General features: G+C 48.1%; 2 protein-coding genes across 3 annotated transcripts in view; one reads left to right on the top strand and one right to left on the bottom strand.

Moving 5' to 3' along the window:
• Window positions 1–5,130, bottom strand: part of LOC128831018 (zona pellucida-binding protein 1-like) — a 48,461-nt gene extending 43,331 nt beyond the window's left edge. Inside the window, exon 1 of one of the 2 annotated variants that reach the window (XM_054017047.1) lies at window positions 4,961–5,130. In XM_054017047.1, the coding sequence (XP_053873022.1) occupies window positions 4,961–5,039 (79 nt within the window). In that variant the 5' untranslated portion in view covers window positions 5,040–5,130. The remainder of the gene's footprint in view (window positions 1–4,960) is intronic. The other variant, XM_054017048.1, reaches the window with a different exon arrangement.
• A 9,191-nt stretch (window positions 5,131–14,321) lies between these two features.
• GLIPR2 (GLI pathogenesis related 2) overlaps window positions 14,322–26,759 on the top strand; it is a 46,697-nt gene continuing 34,259 nt past the window's right edge. Inside the window, exon 1 of the mRNA XM_054019232.1 lies at window positions 14,322–14,445. Within this exon, the coding sequence (XP_053875207.1) occupies window positions 14,433–14,445 (13 nt within the window). The 5' untranslated portion in view covers window positions 14,322–14,432. The remainder of the gene's footprint in view (window positions 14,446–26,759) is intronic.

The following is a 26,759-nucleotide window of genomic DNA, read 5'->3' as shown; positions in this document are numbered from 1 at the left end:
AATTTTACTGTTATTAAAAAATCCAAATGTTTATGTGTTATTGTGGGATTGAATGTAATTTAGAGACATGACTAATGTAAATCTTGGGAAGTGTTATGAGCTTCAAAGGACTCTTTGAAACAATGTGCTAGACAAACAATGTTAAGTGGGATTCCTAGGAAATACTTGGAAGGGGAAGGTAACTTCCCACCACCAGAGTCATCCTTTCACAGCTGTAGCCTGAGGAGAAACCTAATGTCTGCTGATTGCCAGTTACATGAGGACCAGACCAGATGACCAAACTGGCTCAAAGAATGACTCACAGATTCATGGGGGTGATAGTTCTTAGCTAACAGGTGTTATGAACTTGTGACCAGAGAAAAACCCAGGGACTGTTCATCTGCCAAAGTTCTTGTTGGAGTCAGGGGGAAAACTTATAAGCCTGCGTGCAGGTTCTTTTATTTTCTCTGTAAGCCTTTCACCTTAAGAATAAATGTGCTTACTTAGGAAGAGCTGTGTGGTATCTTAACTGTATGTAATTACTCTGTTTATAGCCTTCTGAACCATAAGCGGCGAGTTCTATGGGCCCGTGGTGCCTGGATACCAGGAATATGCATGGCCCGGGGCCCAGTTCCAGCAATGTTTGAGGCTGGGTCTCTCCCTCAGCCCTGCCTTCTGCCCCCGGGCACTTCTCCCCCCCGACACGTCCCCCGGGGTGATTTAAAATGGCCCAGGGCCCCCACCCACCACTGGCGTTGCAGCAGAGCTGAGCGGCTTCCTGCCTGCTCGCTCCACGTGTCTGCTGGACCCTCCCTGCAGCCCCTGGGTGGGGTGGGGTGGGTCTGTGTCTATGTGAGCTGCTTCCGCCCCAAGTGCCCTCGCGGCCAATAGGAAGCTCCGGGGGCAGTGCCTGGGGGTTGCAGCGCGCGGAGGCCCCCCGGCCTGCACTGCCTAGGAGCCCCAGGTAAGCGCTGTACCCTCCCACCCCCAAACTCCCTCCCAGAGCCTGCACCTCCGTCCTCCACACCCCCTTCCATCCCCAAACTCCTTCCCAGAGCCTGCACCCAAACTTTGTCCCAGAGCCTGCACCTCTCAACCCCTCCTCCTGCACCCCCATCCCTCCCCAGCCCAGAGCTTGCACCCAGCACCCAAATTCCATCCCAGAGCCTGCACCCCAGGCCCCCTCCCCCACCCAAACTCCCTCCCAGAGCCCAACCTCTTACCCCTTCTGCACCCAAACTCCCTCCCAGAGCCTGCACCCTAATCCCCTGCCCCAGCCCAGAGCCTAAACCCAAACTCTGTCCCAGAGCCTGCATCCCTCAACCCCTCCTCCTGCACCCCCAGTCCGCAGCCTGCACCCAAACTCCATCCCAGAGCCTGCACCCTGCATCCATTCTGCACCCCAATCCCCTGCCCCAGCCCAGGCCTGCACCCCAGACCTCCTCCCCCGACCCAAACTCCCTCCCAGAGCCTTAGGCAGGTGGGGAGGGGGGGCAGAGTTTGGGCAGGTGGGCTCTGGGTGTTCTGGACACCACCAAAATTTCTAGAAACCTGCCACCCCTGTTGTGAACAACAAGGATAAATGATTCCCACATTTTGATCACTAAGCAAGGATGAAAATATAAGACATGAAAACCAGAGTATCATACATAAAGCCCACATCATAGCCCACTAAACAAAACTGAAGCACTGCTGAGTTTAATTTAACCATACTTTTAGTTTGGAGATTGGGGGGGATATGAATTTTGTTTAGTTGATAGAAAGGGGATATTTTCAAATATATGACTATGAAGTTCTCTGAGTACGCTACAGCAGAAAGCATGCTTTGCTAATGTTTTCAAATAGGTTATCTATATGGTATCGAAGTATACAACAATTTTTCTTACATTAAGTTTTATTATAAGTGTAAGCAGGGTCTGAATGAATCTTCCCTGACAGCTAGCTGGGATGGGAAATCACTTGGGTGTATTTAGGTAAATACAGTTTGCTCTTGCTTTGCTTACATATTCAGCAGATACAGCAGTGTCAAAGTGATCAACTTCGTCTAGTGTTGGGTACAAATCACTTTATTATAGAATGCAGGGGTAGTGAAATATGGCTACCAATGTCGTAATTATTGTAGAAATACAGGAAAGCAGGACTGTGCTTAACCTGTTCCAAATGAGGGGGCCACCCTCAGTTGAAAGAACCTCATTAAGCCGGTGGCTCAAATGTCAGAGCCCTGTGAAAGTAAGAGGAGTGGGGACAGGTATCTCCAATCAGGAGGCTGCATGCCCTCATCAAGGGCCCTCCCTAGACTGGTTTAACCTGGTTTAGATGCTGCCCAACCTACAGTAACTCCTCACTTAACGTTGTAGTTATGTTCCTGAAAAATGCTACTTTAAGCAAAATGATGTTAAGCAAATCCAATTTCCCCTAAGAATTAATGTAAGGGGGTGGGGGGGTGTTTAGGTTCCAGGGAAATGGTTTTTGCCAGACAAAAGACTATATATAGAGAGAGTATTCACAGTATAAGTTTTAAACAAACAATTTAATACTGTACACAGCAATGATGATTGTGAAGCTTGGTTGAGGTGGTGGAGTCAGAGGGGGGATATTTCCCAGGGAATGCCTTACTGCTAAATGATGAACTAACACTCGGCTGAGCCCTCAACGGTTAACACATTGTTGTTAATGTAGCCTCACACTCTACAAAGCAGCACAAATGGAGGGAGGAGACACAGTAGACGCATGGCAGAGGCTGCAAACATTCCCTGCGGAAACTGAACGGGATGATGAACCCACACTATCCCACTGGAGTTCACCACTCCCTCCAAAGTGCCGGGGGGTGCATGTGTGTGAAAGAGAGTGTGTGTGTGAGAGAGAGAGAGACGCGCATTGCTCCTTGAAGTATGCTGACCCTACTCTAAGTACACTGCCTTTTTAAGTATATCAGCAAGTTGAGACAGCAGCTGCTGCCAGCAAGCTCCCTCCATCCTGAGCCCTGTCATGTATCCCCCCTCCCCCTCCGCACTCTGCGGAGATAGGGTACAGGAGTGGGGGAAGGGGGACACCCTGACATCAGCATCCCTCTTTCCCCACCCCCCTGCACAGCAAGCAGGAGGCTCCTGGGAGCAGCTCTAAGGCAAAGCACAGGAGCAGCACACGGCAGTGGGGGGAGGGACACCTGAAATGCCCGGCACTTGATAGCCTGCTGCGCGGCTGCCGCACATGGAATTTAGGGGAGCTCATGGGGGGCTGCCAGCCCACCCTGGTTCCAAGCCACCACCAGCTAGCTCCAATGGGCTGCTCTTCCTGCAACAGTGGACAAAGCAGGCGGCTGCCAAACAACACTATAAGGGAGCATTGCACAACTTTGAATGAGCATGTTCTCAAATAGATCAGCGACGTAACAATGAAACAATGTTACCGGGGCGACATTAAGTGAGGAGTTACTGTACTTGGGGGTGGGTCTTTTACTCATGGTTTACGTTTATGAATCCTGTTCGCAGTGTTTTCCCAAATTAACGCCGAGTTACTTCCCTCCTTTTATGAAAAGTTTCTTTTCTACAATCAGACTCTGTGCTTACGAATGGGGAAGTATTGCCTCTCAGAGGTGCCCAGGGGTGGTGTGTAATGTCCCAGGTTACTGGGTGGGGGCTCGAGCTGGTTCTGTGTTGTACCAATGGAAAGGAACCCCTAGATATTGAACCCTGTCCTGGTTGCTACTGGCAGCACCTGGCAGAAGGGCTACATAAGGTTATATAGCACAATATATGTACATTTCATTGTCTGACAAGTAAAATGGGTTGCAAATTAATAGCTTTCCTGAAAAAGAGAATTTTGAGTCAAAATACGTTTAGATTACAGAATCACACAAACATTTGTCAAAAAACAACAAAAAAAGGAAGATATGTGTCCAACTCAAATGCTTCCCAAAGTAAGTGACCTGTTTCCCAATCCCAGTTGTGTAAAAGTCATGAGTGGTTTAAAATCATGAGATATTCCAAATACACATTTTGGCTCCTTCCTGTTTGCCATCTGGTTTTGAACCTTCACTGTACATTTTGAACACATTTTCAAGCTTTTCTCGAGAACCAGGAAGGCTAAAAATTTACCTTGAAAAACAAAAAGAAAGAAAGAAAGAAAGAAAGCACACTGAGAGTTTCATACAGTAACTCAAGAAGCTGAGCCTTTAAGAACACAGTGAGATTCTTGATAAAATTGAGTTGGCCGCACTGCAGGTGGGAGTCTGGCGGAAGGGGAAGAATAATCCAAAATGGATCAGAACCAAAGAGAAGAGTAATGAGAGAAAAAGGCCAAAGTTAAGGGCAGTGGTGCTGGAACAATTTTCATAGTGGGGGCGCTAAAGGCGGAAACCATGTATTTGGGTTGTTATAACTACTTCAAGCCAGGGGGTGCTCCTGCACCCCGAGGTCAGGCATCCCTGACTAAGAGTGTGGCAAAGGAGGGAAGCAACAAAAGCGAGGACAACTAGCGGCTTGAGCGCGATGCAGAAGACGGAATGGCCAGGAGCCGCTCACCAGTATTTGAGGGGCGTGGGAGGGAAAACGGGGCCGCCTTTCCAGCCGGCAGCCAAGGGCCCTTAAGCAACTCGGCGATTTTAAAATGCCCCGATCACGAAGCTGCTCCTCGGAGCTCCCGTACCAGAGAAGCGCTGCAGAGGGAGGCGAGGCGAAGGAGCAGATGCCCCCTCCCCCCCGCACCGCCGGGGATGACTGACACGCCGGGACGTTCCTCGAGGGGCGAGGGACGCGCGCGCCCGGTTGAGCCACCAGCGTGCGGAGCGCAGGCGCAGTCCGGACTCTCCCCGCCTGCGGAGACCCCGCTGTGAATGGCCCCTAGGCGGGGCCGCCGGCTGGAGCCAGGGAAGCGCGGCCAGAGGATCTCCCGGAGGGGCGGGCGCTCACGTCACTCGGAGAGGCCCCGCCTCGCTCCCTGCTCGCTGGGGGCGGAGCCGCCTCCCCGCCCCGTTACTCACCCGCCGCCCCCGGCAGCAGCAGCGCCGCGGCCGCCAGCGAGAAGAAGGCCCAGGGCCGCGGAGGGGCCGTTAGCGCCATGGCGCCGCCCGCTCGCGCCGAGGTTCAGCCTCGCGCCCCCCGGCGATGCAATGGAACGCGCGGTGGGGGCGGGGCGAGCTGCTGCGGGGAGCGGTGCTGGGGGAGCCGGAAGAGCGAGCTGCGGTGCAACGGGGGAGGCGGGTCCCCCTCCGCGGCGCGGCCAAGCCACTAGCCTGTGTAAATGGACCAAGTTGCAGCCACCCTACCTCAGGTGCTGCCTATACTGGGGCTGGTTGTAGCATGGGGAAGCGGCACCAGTGCAAGTCCTGCTTTGTGGTGGACAGCACAAACTGCAGTGAAATGTAGGACTGGACCTCAAGAAGTCACGGAAAGCCAGCCCCTGTGCTATGCCAGGCCCAAGTAATGCCTGCTAGACTAGTGGCTCTCAACTTTTCCACCCTACTGTACCCAGGCCTGGCTCCAGGCACCAGCCCACCAAGCTTGTGCTTGGGGCGGCATCTGGAGGGGGGCGGCACAGTGCTCCGGCTCTGGCCACCGGGGAGAGCGGAGCCCCGGCTGGGCGCTCCATCCTCCCCCTGGCGCTCTGGCCGCCGGGGAGAGCGGAGCCGCGTCGGGCTCTCCGCCCTCCCCCCTGCGCTCTGGCCGCCACTCCGCCCTCCCCCCCGGCGCTCTGGCCACTGAGGAGAGCGGAGCCACGGCGGGCTCGCCGCCCTCCCTCCGGCACTCTGGCCACCGGGGAAGAGTGGAGCCGCGGCGGGCTCTCCGCCCTCCACCCGGCGCTCTGGCCGCCATTCCGCCCTCCCCCCGGCGCTCTGGCCACCGGGGAGAGTGGAGCCCCGGCCAGCTCGCTGCTGGCCGCCGGGGAGAGCGGAGCCCCGGCCGGGCTCTCCGCCCTCCTCCCGGGGCTCCGGCTGCCAGCAGAGCCGCGGCAGGCTCGCCGCCCTCCCCCCGGCACTCTGGCCGGTTGGGGAGAGCGGCCTGCGGCCGGGCTCGGTGCCCTCCCCTGCTGCGCTGGGGGTGGGGGGGTGGGAGGGTCGGCGGCGGGAGGCTTTTTTGCCTGAGGCGGCAAAAAAGCCAGAGCCGGCCCTGACTGTGCCCCTTTCAGGAGTCTGGTTTGTCTTGCGTACCTCCAAGTTTCACCTCACTTAAAAACTACTTGTTTACAAAATCAGACATAAATATACAAAAAAGTGTCATAACACACTAGTTCTGAAAAATTGTTTATGGTCTCATTTTTACTATACAATTGTAAAATAAATCAATTGGAATATAAATATTGTACTTACATTTCAGTATATAGTATATAGACCAGTATAAACAAGTCATTGTCTGAATGAAAATTGGTACTCACTTTGCTATTGCTTTTTATGTTGCCTGTTGTAAATGTCTAGATGAGTTGATGTACCCCCTTGCTCCTGGGAGAATTCTGTACCAGTGCATGTGTGCAGAATTCATGTCCCCCCATCTATCTTTGCTTCCCCACCGAAAAATGACTTTCTGACAGGGAAGCAAATGGAGGCTGCAAGAGCAGTCATGCACCACTCCCTAGCAGAGCAGGTACATCGAGCAGCTGGCAGAGAGGTAAATCACTGCAGAGCTGGGGACACCCCAGCCTGTGGCTTCTACCCTGAGCTGGGATTAGCTGCTAATCCCGGCTGGGCTGGAGGCAGCAGAGAATGGGACTTCCTCTTCCCCTGCAACAGGTGGCTGAGGCTGTCAGACCCTCCCCCTCCCAAAAAAACCTCCCCCAGCTGCAGGAAGCTCAGCATCCTCCCCAGGGCTTCCTGCCCCCAGCACTCCTCAGCTATGTGGGGGAGGGGTCACTGTACAGGGAGCTGCTCCCCCATCTGCCCAACCCCCGTGCATACCCATACCCCCCCACCAAGCCTCACCCTGTACACCCAGAATCCCCTAGCCCTCCATACCCAAACCCCACTCCATTGAACCTCAACCCCTGCATTTGGAGCCCCCTGCACCCAGGCCCCCTGCCTCCAGACCCCCACCCCTGCACCCAGAGCACCCCCACTGAGCTCCATGTACTCAAACCCCCACTCTGATGATCCCCACACCCCTGCACTCCCTTAGATTCACCACACCAAGACCCCTCCACTGAGCCCCAACCACTTTCACCTGGAAGCCCTGGCAGAGTCCCATTGCCTCTACACCTGGAAGCCTCTCCCCCCACCCGCAAATGAGCCTCTCTGCATCCTGATCCCCTGCCACCTAGACCCCCCCGACTGAGCTGCCTGCACCCAGATTGTTCCACACAGAATCCTCTCACCTGGATCCTCCACACTTAGATCCTGCCTGGTTGAGCCTGCCTGTCCTGTACCTGGCTCAGAGTGGCAGGGTCCCAGGGGTTTCTGGAGCGGGCCCAGGCCTTGTGCTGTGACAGGGTCGGGTGCAGCCTCACCACTTAGTCTGTGTCCCTGGGATTGGGGGTGGGGAGGCTGCAGGGTTATATCCCACCTTCGTGTAGTGCAATGCTGGAGCCTCTGCATTTACTTATTGACAAATAAAACTTGCCGAATTTTTCAGAATTTTAAAATATTGTGTGCAGAATTTTTATTTTTTTGGCACAGAATGCCCTCAGGAGTAACCCCCTGGAAAGCCTCTGCAAACCCCCAGAGGTACATCTACTCCTGGTTGAGCACCTCTGCGCTAAACTACACCAGATGGATTTGTCTAACTTGTTCTTAAAAAACTCCAATGACAGAATTCCACAACTTCCCTTGCAAGCTTATTCCAGAGCTTAACTACCCTTATATTTAGCAAGATTTTCCTAATAGCTAACCTAAATCGCTCTTGCTGCAGACTAAGCCTATTACTTCTTGCCTTACTGTCAGTGGAAATGGAGAGCAAATGAGTATGATCTTCCTTATAACAACGTAACATATTCGATGAGCATCAGGTCCCCTCCCCCATCTTCTTTTCTCAAATATAAACAGCACAGTGTTTTTAAACTTGTTTCATAGGTCAGGTTTTGTAAACTTTTTATCATTTTTGTTGCAGTCCTCTGGAATCTCCAGTTTATCCACATTTTTCCTAAAGTGGGATGCCTAGAATTGGACACAGAACTGCAGCTGAGGCCTCACCAGAGTGTAGAACAGGACACTTATCTCCTGTGTTTTACATACCAAGTTCATCGGCGTTGTTGACTCATTCAATTTGTGATCCCCTAGGACTACTAGATCATTTTCACTGGTACTTCCACTTAGCCATTTCATAGTTATGCTTTTGATTTTTCCTTCCTAACTGAAGCACTTTGCACTTATTTTCATTGCATTTCATCTTGTTGAATTCAGAGCAATTCTCCAGTTTGTCAAGGTCATTTTGAATTCTAATCCTGTCCTGGAAAGTGCTTGCAACTGCTCTCAGCTTGGTGTCATCTGCAAATTTTATAAGCATACTCTCCATTCCATTATCCAAATCATGAATGAAAATATTGAATAGTACTAGATGAAGACTGATCCCTGTGAGACCCCACTAGATACATCGTCCCAGTTTGATGGCGTAGGTCAGGGGTTGGCAACCTTTCAGAAGTGGTGTGCCGAGTCTTCATTTATTCACTCTAATTTAAGGTTTTGTGTGTCAGTAATACATTTTAATGTTTTTAGTAGGTCTTTTTCTATAAGTCTATAATATATAACTAAACTATTGTTGTATGTAAAGTAAATAAGGTTTTAAAAATGTCTAAGAAGTTTCATTTAAAGTTAAATTAAAATGCAGAGCCCCCCGGACAAGTGACCAGGACCCAGGCAGTGTGAGTGCCACTGAAAATCAGCTCGCTTTGGCACACGTGCCATAGGTTGCCTACCCCTGGCGTAGGTAATCCACCTCGCCGACAGGCAGTAGCCAGGTTGACTGTCGACCTAACACTGTCTACACTTGGGGTTAGGTTCGTATAGCTACATATCTCAGGAATGTGGATTTTTCATACCCCTGAGAGATGTAGCTATACTGATGTAAATTCCTATCATAGACCAGGCCTTAACCTGTTCAGAGGAAGTCCATTCAACACAATGGCTGAAACACCACTGATTGCTGATGCCTTGTCTATATCAGCGTTGTTACTACCTATAAAGCTGTTTTGGTGTTAACGATTACTGGAAAAATTTTTGGGGGAAAAAGCCAATTTAGACTTTTGTGAGGCCCATAGTGACAAAGCAAAATAAATTAAATGAATCTCAGGCTGAACCTGTTTTTTAAAATGGAATAAGCAAGGACAACTTTTTTTTTTTTTTTTTTTAAGTATAAACTGGACCAAAATGTAGAGGTGCGTGTTAGGTACATGCTTTATAAGGATGATAAGAAAGAGGTATTAAACAGCAAGTGGTTAAATTGAAGACTGTACTAAAATGAAATATTTCACTGAGGAACAAGAAATAATACTAAAGGAAATAAAGATCATGATCAGGAAATTGCACAAATGGGATTACATTTAGAAAAATGCAAACTAATGCAGCAGGGAGGAACATATGAAACATAGATATTCAGTGGGAGGAAGACAATAGGAAAGCAGCAATGTTGAAAGAGACCTGGATAGCATTATAGAACATGGCAAACTAGTTTACAATGGAACCGGGCAGAAAAGAGTTCAGTGCAATTATGGTCTGCATAGACCAAGAAGGTGAATCATGAATCTGGTGAGACTGCACCTGGAATTCTGCATACTTAGTTCTGGGCAGCTAAACAAATACCCTGTTTCCCCGAAAATAAGACAGTGTCTTATATTAATTTTTGCTCCCAAAGATGCGCTAGGTCTTATTTTCAGGGGATGTCTTATTTTTCAGAAATGAAAAATGCCTTATTATCGGTGGATGCCTTATTATCGGGGAGGTCTTATTATCGGGGGGATGCCTTATATTACAACGAGAGGCAAAACTGTAAGTAGGCCTTATTTTCGGAGGATGTCTTATTTTCGGGGAAACAGGGTAGTTATAGATCATTTGGAATTCCGGAAAGAGCAAAAAAGGTTACCAATGTGGAGGGACTGATTTATGAGGAAATATTAACCATAGTTTAAGATTCTCTGATCAGGTCATAGATTCTAAGGCCAGGAGGGACCTTTGTGATCATCTGGTATAACACAGGCCATACAACTTCCCCAAAATAATTCCTAGGGTATATGTTTTAGAAAAAAATCCAAACTTGATTTAAAAATTGTCAGTGATGGAGAATCCACCACGACCACTGGTAAATTGTTCCAATGGTTAATTACTCCCACTATTAAAAAATTATCCCTGGTCTTTAGTCTGAATTTTTCTAGTGAATTTCTTCCAGCCATTGGATTGTGTTATCCTTTTTCTGTTAGATTGAAGAGCCTATTATCAAATATTTGTTTCCTGTGTAGGTACTGACAGACTGTAATCAAGTCACCCCTTAACCTTCTCTTTCTTAAAATAAATAGATTGAGTTCCTAGAGTCTAAGACATGTTTTGAATCCTTTAATTATTCTCATGGCTCTTCCCTTAACCCTTTCCAATTAATCAACATCATTTTTGAATTGTGGACTCAGGCATTGGACAGTGTTCCAGCAGCAGTTGCACCAGTGGCATATACAGAGGCAAAATAACCTCTACTCCTACTGGAGATTCCCCTGTTTATGAATCCAAGGATCGAATTACCCCTTTTGACCACAGCATCACATTGGGAGCTCATGTTCAACAGATTATCCACCCTGTCCCCCAAATATTTTTCAGAGTCTCTGCTTTCCAGGAGAAAGCCCCTCACCCCCATCCTTTAAGTATGACCTATGTTCTTTATTTCCAGATGATCTAGATCAGTGGTCTCCAAACTTTTTTGATTGCGCACCCCTATCAGTAAAAAATTTTGAGCACACACCCCCTGCCACGTCAGCTCTACCATTTTTGCCAAAGCAAAAAAAAAAGGCGCTCCTCCTGTCGCGCACCCCCAAGGATCCTCTTGCGCACCCCCTGGGGGTGGAGGGTTGGCAGGGCCACTTTGGAGACCACTAATCTAGATTATCCAATAAATGTGCAAAACAGACATTTAATGCCTGACAATAACCCTGTGGCAATAAGTAAAGTATTTATCCCCATTTAATTCACGAGGAAATTATGGGTATGCCTACACTGCAAAAAAAAACCTGCATGAGCAAGTCTCAGACCCTGGATCAACTGAAGCCCAGAATCTGAGCCTGGGTTCTAGTTCAAGCAGGAACAGCTACACTGCTATTTTAGCCCTGTAGTATGATCCCCACAAGCCCAGGTAGCTGGGAGAGGCAAAGTCTCCCCAAACAGGCCTGCATGTCCCTGCCCACGCTCCCCTTCGAGGCCCACTCCTGCTTGCTGCTTCTCCCTTGGCCCCAGCCCAGGCAGGCTGCTCCTCTTCCTGGAAGCAGGCTGGTGCTGGGGCTAGGGCAGCTGGCTTGCGGCCAGGACTCGGAGCGGTTAGGGCCTCCAGGCACTGGGGCCACGGTGCCCAGCGCTCCAGGGTGCTCAGGTAGTGCGGCCTGGGCCTGGTGCAGTGGAGCCGGCAGCTGTGAGGAGGAAGGAGGGGTTCGGAGCTCCGGCAGGGGAATGGGGGCGGAAAGGGCAGGGGCAGAGGAGGTGGGGCTGGGGGCTAGACTCCCCCAGCAGGCGGCTTATGTGCCACCCATGCCAGGTCAGTCGACCTAAGCTCTGAGACTTGCTGCCGCAGGTCTTTTTTTTTTTTGCAGTGAAGATGAACCCTATGGCACAGAGAGGTTAAATGACTTATCCAGTAACACAGCAGGTAAATAGAACCTATGCTCCTGATTCTCAGTCCTGTTTTCTAAACACTAGACTATGTTTATCTCATACAACTGTGTATAGTTTGACTAAGCTAAGTCAAAGGTCAGAACATAAGTCCACCAACAACTGAAGGATCTAAAAACCAAGGAAAGAGAAGAATGTAGGGTGATAGAGCTTGGCTCAAATAGGAATAAATGAATGATATTAAAGTGAAAACATAGCCTGAATAACAACAATACCAACAAAAAATAACTACTTGACAGTAAGATTGTAGTAAACTAGATCTTGCTAGAGAAAAGGCTAATGATTTTTTGAGACCTTAAACTATATGCAACAAAGCCCTAGCAAATACACTACATTGGCTCCAGGAGTGAGCTAGATTAGGGTTACCATACGTCCTCTTTTTCCCGGACATGTCTGGCTTTTCGGCACTCAAATCCCCGTCTGGGGGGAATTGCCAAAAAGCCGAACATGTCCGGGAAAATGGCGGCTCTGCTCCTCCCCTGACTCTTCGGCTCTGTTTAAGAGCCGAGCTGCCCGAGCGCTATGGGCTTCAGGCAGCCCCCTTGCCTCCGGACCCCAGCCGCTGGGCGGGAACTTCCCCTCCCGGGTTCCGGCGGCGCAGGGTCCGGAGGCATGGGGGCTGCCTGAAGCCGGTAGCGCTGGGGCAGCTCGGCTCTTAAACAGAGCCGAAGAGTCAGGGGAGGAGCAGAGCCTCCAGCCGCGGTGGCTCTGCTCCTCCCCGACTCTTTGGAGCCGAGCGCTTCGGGCTTTGGGCAGCCCCCTACCTCCGGACCCTGCGCCGCCGGAGCCAGGGAGGGGAAGTGCCCGGCCGGGGGCGCAGGGTCCGGAGGCATGGGGGCTGCCCGAAGCCGGTAGCCAGGCTGCCCGAGCGCTCTTAAACAGAGCCGAAGAGTCAGGAGAGGAGCAGAGCCTCCAGCCGCGGCGGCTCTGCTCCTCCCCTGACTCTTCGGCTCTGTTTAAGAGCCGGGCTGCCCGAGCACTACGGGCTTCGGGCAGCCCCCATGCCTCCGGACCCTGCGTCGCCGGAGCCCGGGAGGGGAAGTGCCCGGCTGGGGGCGCAGGGTCCGGAGGCAAGGGGGCTGCCCGAAGCCCAAGCGCTATCGGCTTCATGGTTTGCCAGGCAGCCTCCAGACCCTGCGCCCCCAGCTGGGCGCTTCCCCTTCCTGGCTCCAGCTGCACTGGGGAAGCGCCGGCCGGGGGCGCAAGGTCTGGGGGCTGCCCGGCAAACCGTGAAGCCGGTAGCGCTCGGGCAGCCCTTTCCGTGTGGCTGGGAGTGGGAGGGAGGAGGGGGCGGAGTTACGGCGGGGAAGGGGCAGAGTTGGGGCGGGGCTGGGGTGGGGAATTGGGCGGGGCCAGGGCCCGTGGAGGGTCCTCTTTTTTTATTTATTAGATATGGTAACCCTAAGCTAGATGACCTCAAAGATCTTTTCATTGCTAATTTTCTGTGAATGTATTTCAAGGCAAAAGAAAATTTGTTTTTGTTTAAGAGGACATCTCTTTTCAGCCTCAAAGGAGTTGAAGATAAGTATCAATATACTGCACAATATAAGGCAAACTCTTGTTGGATCTGTAAAGTTAGGTACACTATCTAGATAATGCCAGAGATGTGTAGTATGCTTTACAAACATAGGAAAGAAAGGTCCTTAGTGCTAAACGTTCATAATTGAATTTCTATGTACCAAAAAGAAAAAAACAGCAACAAAAAACAACTGGTTGTTTGAGGGGATAGTGTAACAAACCAGTAGGAGACATGAAAACTTTAATATGAGGGATGTGATAGGATGACTCCCCAGTTCAAAATCCATTTATACAATGACTTGGCAATTTTGCTAGATTTACATTCTTATTTCTTCTGTTTATACAGGCTCTGGGTGGCCGGGCGGTGTGGCCGCAGCGCCCCCAGCCCCATGAGCGGGGCGGCCAGCCCCAGGGTGCTGGCTAGCGCAGCTGCAGTGTCCCCAGCCCTGGTGCACCAGGCGGCGCAGCCTCAGCACCAGCCACCCTGAGCTCTGAGTGTGGGAGGCAGGCCAGCCAGCCAGCCAGGGCAGAGCGCTGAGAATTGCATGGGGGACCTGGCCTGGGGGTGGAGGGTTGGCGGGGCCACGCTAGGCTGTTTGAGGAGGCCTCCCCCTGCCTACCATACACACCACCCATGCCCTCTAGACACCAGTCACACTCTAAAATACCTAGTTATTTTTACCTTAATTAAGTTGACACATTACCCAATTTAAAGTAAATTAGCTTCTTTTTTATTGTTGTACTGTTGTGAAGCCTGTTGTGCCAGTTCACATATGGTGTAGTATTTTGTTTGTAACAACTTAGTGTATCAGAAATGGTCTGTTATTACTAAACTAAATTGGCATGTAAACCCACATGGTGGTTTTTGACCTGCTTGGTTTCTGTGGAAGATAAATAACCCCTGACCATAAGCCGGAATCTTGCTAAGAAAAAAAGTTGCCTTATTCCTTATAAGGCATGGGCAGGCTCATGAAAGGGTGTAGTTACACTTCAGTGTGCTGTGAGCTCACTCCAGCACTGTCAGCTCTGCAGACAGTCTCTGCAGGCTTGGCTCTCTACAAGAAAATTACAGTCAGCTCAAAACACATCTTAATTCTTATAGGAGTAACTAAGTCAACAGAAGCAGCTTCAGGTAACAATCAAGAACGAGGTCATGGGAAAGTCAGGTTGGTGAATATTTATACAGAGCTTGTTGTGAATACTTAATCTGTAGATTATGTAAACAAAGCTTGTATGCAAAAATCCTTCCCGATGGTTTAAGAATTGCAAAAATGGTAGTGGCTTTGTCTTGTACGAGCTGATTGCTTTTATGCATACAGTAATCCAGGAGGAGTTTCTTTGTTTTGTGACAAAGGAATGTTTTCATTAGATTTAAAAATACTGTATAGAATTTATAAGATAAAACCAGTTACCTTATTATATATGGTGACTTTAATATTTAAGGTAGCTTTGTTTTGATGTATGCAGTTAGACTAGCTATACAGTACTTGAAGCACAATATTTATAATTATAAGCACCTTAGTTGTGAAACTGCAGTTGGTGAGTGGCTCTGTAAGCATAACTGAGGCAAATCATGTAGTTATAAATATGCTTATTGCATTAAGTTAAGTACTTCTTGCCTAGATGACCATATTCAGGAAACTGTTAGGATCAGCCTTTAGCTACAATTCAGGAGAATATAGTCTCCGGCTTTGCGGGGTTCATAGGTTTCACAGCTGTGTATCCTCCTCCCTGTTGTGAGGATGAAATCTATCCCCTCTGCCTGCCATAAATTGTTGTATTAGACATTCCACAGCTGTCATCCTCTGCATGGCCAAAGTCTGTCAATATGATTCTGATATCTCTTATGCTGGTGTAGATCAGAACAAATTCCACTGAAGTCACTGGAAATACACTAGTTTTACACCAGTGTGCGTGAGATCAGAACTGGGCCTAGGCCCATCATGGTGTCTTTATATTAGTTATCAGATTTATGGAGCCAATGGAGATTTGCTTATTATGATCAGTCGAGTCTATTAATGAGGGGATATGAGTTTTACCTGGTTGATTTTATATCTGTTAATCTGAAGAATTTGAAAGGGCTCATGCCCCAAAGATACTAAACTCTCTCACTGAAATTCTCAGATAAGGGGAAGAAGGGCATTATGCAATTTAAAGATTAATGCTCTGCCTACATACACAGTTGACAGGACCTGGGAACCAAACATAGCAGAAGAGGAGTTCTGACTCCAGTAAAATAGCTTTTAGATGATGGAACAGAAGTTCCTTCTAATACAAATAAGTAACTTGAAAAAAAAATAGTCTGAGCATAGGCCAGGCCAGGCCTGGCCTCAATCATTCTGTCCCCTGGCAGACACACAGGAGAAGTTACTCCAACACTAGAACACTTGTAACTCTCTTGCTCACATGGGGATATTGACTGTTCTGAGAAAAATGGGGGAGCTCATTTACATATTCCCACTGCTCGCTGCTGTGAAGCTGAATCATTTCTTTTGGCAGCAAACAATGGATGGTCATCAGTAAATGACATATATAGGGCTAGAAACTAGAACAGAGGACTTTCAGTTCTTAAAAGTGCAAGCCTCTCCCAGTTAAGCTCAAGAAACATCTTCATTAGCGGTCAGTTATGGTGGGGCTTTTTGACCTTCCTGTTTATTGGGAGTTGAATTGGAACTTTACTCCTTGGAAGACCATACACCAGATGCCATATTGTCAAAATCACTCAGCACTCATAATTAGGATTAGATTTTCAAACAGTTTATCATGTTGAGTGCTGAGGTCTTTAGAAAAATCTGGTCATAAAAGGTGAGACAATTGCAAAAACCTGAGCAGGACTTAATCCATCCAGTAGAGGGAGGTAGGATACATACATTCTATGTCAGATGTTACAGGCTAGAATGTGAGTGCTCTTTATAGTCACATGGCTCTGAAGGCTACAGATGTTTTCAAATGGATTAGGTCCTTAGTAAATATGTTTGTGATTTAAATTCCTATCCTGTTTCAGCACTTCCAAATTTAACTATATAATTTTATGCTAGTAGAATAAAAAGGACAATTGTCAGATAAATTAACAACTCAGTGTTACACCAATAAAGATTATGTTTAATTGGGCAAAAGTGGTGGAAATCAAAATAGGTGCAATCCAATTAGAATTTGATTAAAATCTGTTTATCTTGGCATGGACATGGTCCATGTTTGAATACTGGTAATTCTGTGGATGATGAGATTAATCTCTGTAATAAATAACAGATTATGTTTCCCTGACACTTACTGAGCGTCAGTCAGTTGTGGTTTTTATTCTGAAATTACTTCCAGTCTCTTACTGGTTTTTGTTAGTTTGCCAATCTTGATAGTTCTTGTGGGTGTAATTTTTAGACAATCATTATACAAATACATCCCAGAAGTGGATTTTCTTTGGTTACTTAATAGGTGGTACTCCTCCTTTTGAATCAACACTGGGTGACCCAGCGTGCTATCAGTGGGCAGTGTATGTTGCTGGGGGTACATTCAGATATGATCTATAACTGAGGTCCTCATAGATGCCGCTACAACCCCTGGCTTGAAGTGGTTTCTATCACATACAGGGTTTACAGTTTGGTTCAATGGCTCTCAGTACCCCACTATACAAATTGTTCCAGCACCACGGGAGATCCTGACCATCTATTATTAAAAATCTTCCAGGCATACAATAAGGGTAGAGGTGTTGACCCCTATGTTCTGCCCTGTTCCCTCTTAGACAATTACATTCACTGACTAATTTCTCTGTGCAATTTCAATTTGATGTAGTATTCTTCATTTCCTGTCCTGAACCATTCTGTGGTCTTTTCTCTTTAAATAACCGTGTGTTCCATACAGAGGTGGCTGCATTTCGATGATAGGTGAACGGATTCCTAGTATATATCTGATGTTGTGAAGCTCAATTAATATTTGTAAAGCTCTTTAGGTAAATATCCAACTCCTGTACAAATGTAATGTGCTCCACAAATGGCATTCCTCATCCCAAATACCAAATCATTCAATTAATGCTACCTCCTCACCAGCTACAAACTAAATCAGTTTGAGTTCCCTATAACAAGTCAATGCTAAACAGCCCTTACCTTCTCAACAAATTGATTTGTGCTGGCCCTACACATACAACCTTCTGGTGGGAGGATAGGGCAGGAGGCTTCCATCCATCCCCCTACTCAGCCCTTGATGGGGCACTATTGGCAGGATGCCCCCCATACAAGCAGAGCTTTCTGCTCCAGGAGCTACATAGAACCAGAGCATTTTTTTCCCCCCAGTGAAGAGTAAATTTACCAAAAAATGCATTTTTGGAGGCACCCAAACGGTTTATGAATTCAGGTCAAATGTGGCAAATAGTTTGACCTGGAAAAAAAAAGCCAGAAAACAAAAATTGTGAAAACATTGAAATGTTTTGAATCGACATTTCAGGAAGGAAATGAAGATTTGACTTGACAGTTTGTTTTGGAAATGCCAATTCAAAATGACATTCCGAATGTTCCATTTCAACTCAAATGACTTTTTTTTGTTTTGAGAAAAAACAAATGAGTTGTTTCTGTTTGAAATGAACATTTTTTTTCCAGTTTGCCCATGGAACCAAAAAAAAAAAAAAAAAAAATCAATGATTCACTCAGTTCAAAGTCACAGGCTGGCCAAAGAACCTACTCCTAACAGCAGCAGCTGTGCCCCTCCTACCGAGCACCTCATCTCAGTGGTTCTCAAAGTTTTGTACTGGTGACTCCTTTCACATAGCAAGCCTCTGAGTGCAGCCCCCTTATAAATTAAACACACTTTTTAAATATATTTAACACCATTATAAATGCTAGAGGCAAAGCTGGGTTTGAGGTGGAGGCTGACAGCTCAGGACCCCCCCCCCCCCCATGTGATAACCTCGCAACCCCCAGTTTGAGCACCCCTGTCTTATCTGCAATGCCAGCCATGTTCCCTCTTTACAGAGGTAGTTGCGCTCGCCCTGCTCCCAAACAGTGGTGTGGGTGGTAGAGCCATCTGTCTGAGCCTGCCGACCCATGTCACTGCATGGGGTTATGTTTAGAAGATTTTGTTTGAAACTTTAAGGGCATTTAAAAAAATGTAAGCTGAGGTTCTGCAGAAATTGATGCAAAGATTGCTATTTGCTGTGGGTGAGTGGATTTTTCAAGCCCTAGTAGCGATATTTCTAAATTCCTAGCCTAGCAGTCAGACCGCCTTCTCGCTTAGTAATTTTAGAACATTAAACATGATAGCAATATTCCCCTGTCAGGACTAGAACATCCCCTCCCATGAAAATGATACACTGGTCGGGAAACTCCCCAAATTTTGCCTACATTTTCAGGAAATCATTCCTTTTGGGACAATATTTGGGGCAGTCTTTCAACTCCATGAATCCTGGGGATCTGAAAGGAAAAGATTCTCTCAGTGCTTTTTGACAAGAAATGACCACACCAGGGGCAGGCAATTCTATTCTGCTCTGCAAGATTCCTAATGGCTGAATCCCCTGCAGCTGTGCACTTGCAGCTGTGCAGGGACTCTGCAGCATTAACGCCCAATAACTCACACTTGGATGTCTGTGGGGCCAGCTGGTAATGATGTTTCAGAGAGCAGCTGGTTGCCAGCCCCACCCCTAGGCTCTGAGGAGCCTGATCCTTGCTGAGAACCCATAAATAAGCTTCTAACTGTCCCCACTGAATAGGGTGACCAGATGTCCTGATTTTATAGGTGCTTATTACCCCCAACACTCTGTCCCAAGTTTTCATACTTGCTATCTGGTCACCCTACCACTGAAGGGGTGGAAGAATGTTGCAAAAATAGCACTTCCCTTCTCTCCCTCCCCCTACCCACTTTCCAGGCTCTGAGAAAGGCTTTTTTTAATTTGAGTGTTCTCTACTCCTGAGCAGAGGGGATGGCCCGGAGATCTGTCACTAACTGTGTTTTGAAGGAATCTTGTTAATGTGGTATAAAATAACATCACATTGGGGGAGATTCAATAAGGAGTGACTCAGTAGATATTGTATATCAGTGGTTTTCAAACTTTTTTCTGGCAACCCAGTTGAAGAAAATTGTTGATGCCCATGACCCAACAGAGGGGTTTGGAGTGTGGGAGGGGCTCTAGGCTGAGGCAGGAGGTCGGGGCTCTGGGCTGAGGGTGCAGGCTCTGGGGTGGGGCCGGGGATGAGGGGTTTGGGGTGCAGGAAGGGGTTCTAGGTTGGGGGGGCTCAGGCAGGGGATTAGGGCACAGGCTTACCTCGGGCCAGGGCTGGATTAATCTTTTGTGGGCCCGGCGCCAAACATATTTGTGGGCCCCCACGGAGGCAATGGTACATGGCACAGGGAGATCAGTCCTCAGAGCAAGGAGCCAGCCAGAAGCAATGGGGCATGGCATGGCAGGGGTGGCCCCACTCCGCCCAGCCCAGTGCAAGGCCACTATTTACAAACCGGCGGTTGCCAGACACACAGTGGCCCACCTGGCCCTGTGCTGCCAGCATGCCCCTTCTCCTCAGGGGCAGGCCCATGCCATGCCACACAGCTCCCCCCGGCCCAACACCCTGCCCGACTCCCTATGGCCAGAGCCCCCTGGACCCACTATGTCCAGCGCCTCCCACCCCATAAATGCACAGCGCCCTGCACAACACTGCTCCTGCCGAGCGCCCCCCTGCCCACACCCCACCACAACTATCCAGCGCCCCCTCAGAACCCCCACTCTCTAGTGCCTCAACACACACAGATCTTCCCTGCCCCTCACAGCCCATCCCTCCCCCCCACACGCATACCCCAGAGACCCACTCCCCCATGCCCTGCCTCCCGGCCACACTCACCTGGTCTGCTGGGAGGGCGACTGTGTCTGCCGGGCTGAGATGGCAGCGCAGCCAGGGCTGGTCCCAGGGTGGGGAATCACTCTGGCCCCTTGGGAGTGACGTGATCAGCCAGGGCCTGTCCTGGCAGGGCTCCCTCAAGACACACTTGCCTGGAGGGGCCCAGCCAAGCCCCCCACACTGTTCTCCGCACCCCCACCTGGCTGAGACTGGCAGGGCTTCTGTACCAGTCCCAGGAAGCTCAGCTCTGGGGTCCACACAGGTAGTGGGAAGCAGAGACTGCCTGGAGCCAGAGGTGTATTGGGGTCCGTCCAGGGGGCAGAGAGGAGCAGGCGGATGGGGCCAGAGGGCCAAGAGAAACCCTCAGCCAGCCGGCGGGCAGGCCGAGAGGCGCAAGTGGTGGGTGGGGGGAACCAGTGAGATCCCCGGGCGCAGTGCAAGCGGAGCAGGCTGGGGCCCCTTATAAGCATGGGCCACTGGCGCCATTGTAAACCCGGTGTGATGGGTTAGAGCACAGAACCTCCCTTGGGAGCTGCCACCCGATGTGCCAAGACTACTTCTGCTCCTGCTTTCCCTGCCAGCTCGGGACCCCAGCACCCTGTCTTGCTGAGCCAGACACTCCCGTCTGCTCCAACAAAGACCCAGGGTCTGAATTACTTGCCCCAAAGCTGCAGGTTTACCTGAAAGCAGCTAACAAAAGTGTTCCTGTCTTTAACACTCATATGCCCAACTCCCAATGGGGTCTAAACCCAAATAAATCCGTTTTACCCTGTATAAAACTTATACATGGTAAACTCATAAATTGTTCACCCTCTATAACACTGATAGAGAGATATGTACGGCTGTTTGCCTCCCCAGGTATTAATACATACTCTGAGTTAATTAATAAATAAAAAGTAATTTTATTAAATACAGAAAGTAGGATTTAAGTGGTTCCAAGTAGTAACAGACAGAACAAAGTAAGTCACCAAGCAAAATAAAATAAAATGCGCAAATCTATGTCTAATCAAACTGAATACAGATAAGATCCTCACCAGTTCCAGAATGCTCCCTTTTACAGACTAATCTTCTTTTAGCCTGGGTCCAGCAATCACTCACACCCCTTTCACACTGTCCTTTGTTCCAGTTTCTTTCAAGTATCCTGGGGGTTGGAGAGGCTCTCTCTTTAGGTAGCTGAAGACAAAATGGAGGGGTCTCCCAGGGGTTTAAATAGACTTTCTCTTGTGGGTGGAGACCCCCTCCTCACTCCTATGCAAAGTCCAGCTCCAAGATGGAGTTTAGGAGTCACCTGGGCAAGTCACATGTCCATGCATGACTCACAGTTTTTACAGGTAGCACCATTGTTTACATGCTACCTTGAATGTCCTCAAATAGACTTCTTATGTGGATTGGAGCATTCCAAGTTCCATTGTCCTTTAGGTGTTTCTTGATTAGGTACTTAATTTCAACATTCCTTTCTCCAGGAACTGACCAAATGCTCTACTAAGGTTATTTAGAAATCAAGCCAGTTCACTGCCAACATTCATAACTTCGAAAACAAAAATGATACATGCATACAAATAGGATTAATACATTCAGTATCTTTACGGAGATCTGTTACCTGGCATATGTAGCATAAAACACATTCTAAGCATATTTCCATAAAGCCTTATGTGAGGTACCGTCACACCCGGCACTGCCTCAGGCAGCTCTCGGTCAGCGGCGCAATGGGGGTGCTAAGGCAGGCTTCCTGCCTGTCCTGGCACCGCGGACCCCGCAGTGCCCCAGAAGGGGCCAGCAGCAGGTCCGGTCTGACCTGCAGTTTGAAAACCACTGTTGTATATCATCTTACATATCCTTCTGTAAATATGAGTCAGAATTCAAAACAAAAGAACTGTATCCGTGAGAAGTGAGTGAGCACTAGGAGTATCCTAGGTTGTACTGCCAGTTGAGCCAGTACAACAAACAAATAACTGATAAGATCCAAAAAGAATACAAATGATTACAAAAGAAAAACAAATCACTTTTAAAAATGTGTTTTAAACACGGTTACAGCTTTAGAAGCAAATGTCATTTTTCTCATTAAGTAATGTGGGATAAATGCAACTTTTGGAAATATTCAAATGTCTTTGATTTCTTTATGCAAAGTGAGATACATCTTAAAGTGAGCTAAAATTCATGTCACTGTTTTGTGAAGCTGTTATACAAAATATCTTGCAACACTTGTTGCAACTGCCTTGTTCTAGTTCTTAAGGAAAGTATCACAAGTTCACTAGAGACCCCATCTATTAATTTTCTGTGAAACCTTATGCACACAGGCTACCAAAATGATAATTCATTTTCTGTGTTTGTATGTTTTACAGGACCAGAGGGGATAGACAGGAGATGATGAATTAGTCTTTGTTGTTATCAACAAGATGTTCATAGAATATCATAGTTGGAAGGACCTCAGGAGGTCATCTCGTCTAACCCCCTGCTCAAAGCAAGACCAATCCACAGACAGATTTTTGCCTCAGATCTCTAAACAGCCCCCTCAAGGGCTGAGCTCACAACCCTAGGTTTAGCAGGCTAATGCTCAAACCACTGAGCTATCCCTCCTCTCCTGATGGTCAGGAACATTAGGGCAATTGCAGATCTTAGAAATGTTATCTCCTCTTATTGTCTAAGGATCTTTCTATACAAGGAATAGACTAAAAAAAGTGCTTTTTAAAATCAAGCTACTTAACCCAGTTAAAAACACACACACGTGCTTTTAGTCTGTTCCTTGTGTGGAAAAGCCCTAAATCAAACAAAGGATTAGAGATGCTATATTTTAAAAAAAATCAAAATGCAGTATTCCTAACCAGCAGACAATGCTTTAAGCCAAAACCTGTCTTGCATTCCATGTAACCCTGCTGAAGTCAAAGGAGCTGCATGGTGTGTAAGAGAGTGCAGAATTTGGCTCTAATTTTGCACAGCACTTGTCCTTTAAACATGAGACTCACCAATGTTGCAGTAGATTGTGGCATATCTCTAATTCTTCTTGTTTATTGAAGGTTAAGTGCAGCCCACCCATGCTCAAAACTGATAAATGCTCAGAGCAAACATATCCGAGTAATTTAAAAGAGTAAGACAGACTGTACTTGTCTGCAGTTCTATCTCAAGGTTCTTCATAAAGTAGAACTTCAAAACATGCTCTCTTTGTTGCTTTCTCTTAATCCAAAGGGAAACTGTTGGGTTTTTTCAACAAGTTAATAAGGCACCACGAAAAATTTTCCTCTACTAAAATTAGGTGAAAGTTATTCATCCAAGAAATGAGTCTTCTGGCAGTGTTGCCAAGTGGACAGAACACTGGACTAGGATTGAGACCTGGGTTCTATTCCCAACTGTAGTACTGGTTTGCTGGGTGACCTTATGCAGGTCACTTCAACACTGTGCTTTAGTTTGCCCATCTGTACAATGGAGGTAATGAAATTTATCTCTTTGTAAATTGTTTTGAGATCTAGTAATGAAAAACGCTATACGAACATGAGGTATTATTATTATTATTTATTAATACAGTGGTAGTTTCTGCCTTTGCTTGTGTGCGTTTGACTTGGACATAATCACTGCTTCATATACACTGGAGAATCAGAAATTTGGGTGGGGGAGAGTGTGCTATTTTGTACATGTGCCATGCAGACCTAAGAGTGTGCCCACCTTCAGGAAGGTCATCATAGCAGTAGAGGTAGCATTTGGTGCAAAAACTGTGACAGGCCAGTATGATCCAGCCTTTAGGGCTCTATTGTGTCTCCAGAGTGTTCTGTGTTATCTTACCCCAGAGTGAGGTAAGTCACATAAGTGCTAGCAGTGGGACTGAAGGAGTATTTCATAGTTCTAGGTTCATAGTGCAGCAGAAATCCAGGGATGTGAGTGGGCAAGGTAGAAATTCCAACTCCTTTTGAAGATTCATCCCATGGTGCTCCCCCTTTGAGTTTCCTTTCCCCACTCTCCTCCCCAAGGGAAGGGCCAGATGTCATGTAGCTGCTCCCCTAAAGAAATATGAAGGTGAGAGAGGAGGCCAAAGGCTGCTGTTCTCCCCCAAACCCTCAGAAGATCGAAATAAGGAAGGAGCAGGCTGAGTCATTTGGAGGAAGAGGTTTTGGGCCTGCCTGAGGCCAACACAACTATCTAAGGTTCACTGACAAGGAACCAGAACGAGTTTTAGATTTCCATAGAAACCATGTGATTTTCATGTGGTCTCAGGTATCAGTGGGACCGGTTCACACAGTCATGTGTACTGTGCAAATAAATTATGGTATGATAAGGTAACTTGGCAGATAACCTGTGCCATTGCTCTGGAGTCTTACGCAGATGTTACTGTGATGGAGGGTTCACAAACCATTTTATAATTAGAAAAAAGCTCTTTAGGATATGGACTGCTTTTGAATGTGTTTGTACAGTGGTTAGCCCAGATGGGGCCCCAATCCTGGCTGAAGCCTCTAGGTCCTACTGTCATACCAATACTGTAATGAAATAAATTGGGCCACATCTTCATAGAGTGTTGTATGGACATTTTCCCTCCCTGTGGCAACTACAATTGTCTATGTGGTAAAGAAAAGTTAGAAAACTATTTAATGTATTTTAAGCTTATTTTAATGTGATATAGAAACTGGAAACAAGGAGCAATAAATCTCCATGGACAAGCAGTAAGACTGTGGTGGCCCACAGGTCAGATCCAGCCCAGGGGACAATTCCCTCCATCCCTCAAATGTGTCCATCCCCCCAACAGATTTGCAGTACAAAATGGTGTCCTCCATGCGGCATGACTGCACATACCATATGTTCGAGATCATGCCACAAGTCATGTTGTTTATCTATTCATGGCAAGATTTTATAAATTGCTTCCTTATATTCAGGGGTGAAAGTAACTCCGAAGACTTACCGGTATGGGGACCAGCTCTAGCCCCGGGAAGGGGTGGGGACTTGGGCGGAAGGGGCAGGGCTGGGGAGAGCATCCCCCAACCAGCCCTTCCACGCTGCATGGCCTGTGCCACCTGGGGCTCCAGGGGCAATTTAAAGGGCCCATGGTAGCAGCAGCGGCAGCCAGAGCCCCAGGCCCTTTTAAATCGCTGGCCCTGGGGCAGCTGATTCCTTTGGCCCCGCCCATCGGCAGCCGGGGTGTGGGAAAGGGGCAACGACATTAAAGCGCTGCCACGGCAAAGGACCCCCCATAAAGTGCTTTAACGTCCCTACCCCTTTTGCCTCTCCCGTCGGCGGCACTGCCGGTAGGGTCCGTACCGGCAGGGCCGCCGACGGAGAATGGGCAGCGATGTTAATGCGCTGCTGTAACAGCGCTTTAAGGACAGTCCTTTGCCGCAGCAGCGCTTTAACATTGCTGCCCCTTCCCCATCCGACCCCTAGGCTGCGTACGGGCCGGTACCGGCTTCTTACCGGTACGCTGTACCGGCCCGCACTGGCTCACTTTCCCACCTGCTTATATTCCTTCTAAACGTATGCAACCAGTACAAATTATTGAAATCTGTACTCAAAATAAGGTTTAGGTAGCATAATTATGTAGTGGTCTAGAAAACAATGTAAACACAGAATACAGTGAACGTCTTATGCAATTTACTACTTTTGAATAATACAAATTCAGATGTGTCATTTATATTCATTCCTTGGGTATGAATATGTATACAGATATTTAATATTTATCATATTGGGGTGCACAGCTATTTAAGAGAAATCTAGCTTAAAACTGAAATTTGCTAATGAAGCAATATGCAATTTGCAATTTATTCATATAAAAATTGTGTTTTCAATTCAAATTAAGGTGCAATTGCATTCACAAATATTATTAAAAATGTATGAAAATGTTTCCTACTACTAGGATTACCATATTAAAACATTTAAAAAAGAGGACACTCCACGGGGCCCTGCTTCCGCCCCGTCCCCGCCCCAACTCCGCCTCTTCCCTGGCCCCACCCCAATTCCCCCCCAACTCCGCCCCCATTCCAACCCGTTCCCCAAAGTCCCCGCCCCAACTCCGCCCCCTCCCCTGAGTGCCCTGCATTCCCCCTCCTCCTCCCTCCCAGCCACGCGAAATAGCTGCCCGAGCGTTACCAGCTTCACGGTTTGCCGGGCAGCCCCCAGACCTCCAGACCCTGCGCACCCGGCCGGACACTTCCCCTCCCGGGCTCCAGCTGTGCTGGGGAAGCGCCCGGCCGGGGGCGCAGGGTCTGGAGGTCTGGGGGCTGCCCGGCAAACCGTGAAGCCAGTAGTGCTCAGACAGCTCGGCTCTTCAGCTACACAGAGCGGAGGTGTCTGGGGGGAGCAGCAGCAGCCGCTGGAGCTGCTCTAAGGTAAGCAGGGGACAGGGATGCCAGCAAAGCATTTTCCCGGACATGTTCGGCTTTTTGGCAATTCCCCACGGACAGGGATTTGAGGACCAAAAAGCTGGACATGTCTGGGAAAATACAGACGTATGGTAACCCTACCTACTACTGCCCCTGGAAATAGGGAAGTCTCCAGCACCAGAAAACAGAATTGGATCAGTGACCCTACAAGAAGGTGAAATCAAAAGAGGAAAACATTATGATTTCTTCATTCTCCCTATGTAGGAGCTCCACTGGCTGTCTCAGCTCTAACAAATGGATGTAATCCAGTGCTAGCTAGTGATGAATTTTCAGGGAATTTTTTTACTGTGTGGTTGGGCCTTGGAGAATTTT

The sequence above is a fragment of the Malaclemys terrapin genome, chromosome 2, assembly GCF_027887155.1.
Source record: "Malaclemys terrapin pileata isolate rMalTer1 chromosome 2, rMalTer1.hap1, whole genome shotgun sequence".
In the NCBI taxonomy this organism is placed as follows: domain Eukaryota; kingdom Metazoa; phylum Chordata; order Testudines; family Emydidae; genus Malaclemys; species Malaclemys terrapin.
This window is presented reverse-complemented; position numbering and strand designations above follow the sequence as displayed.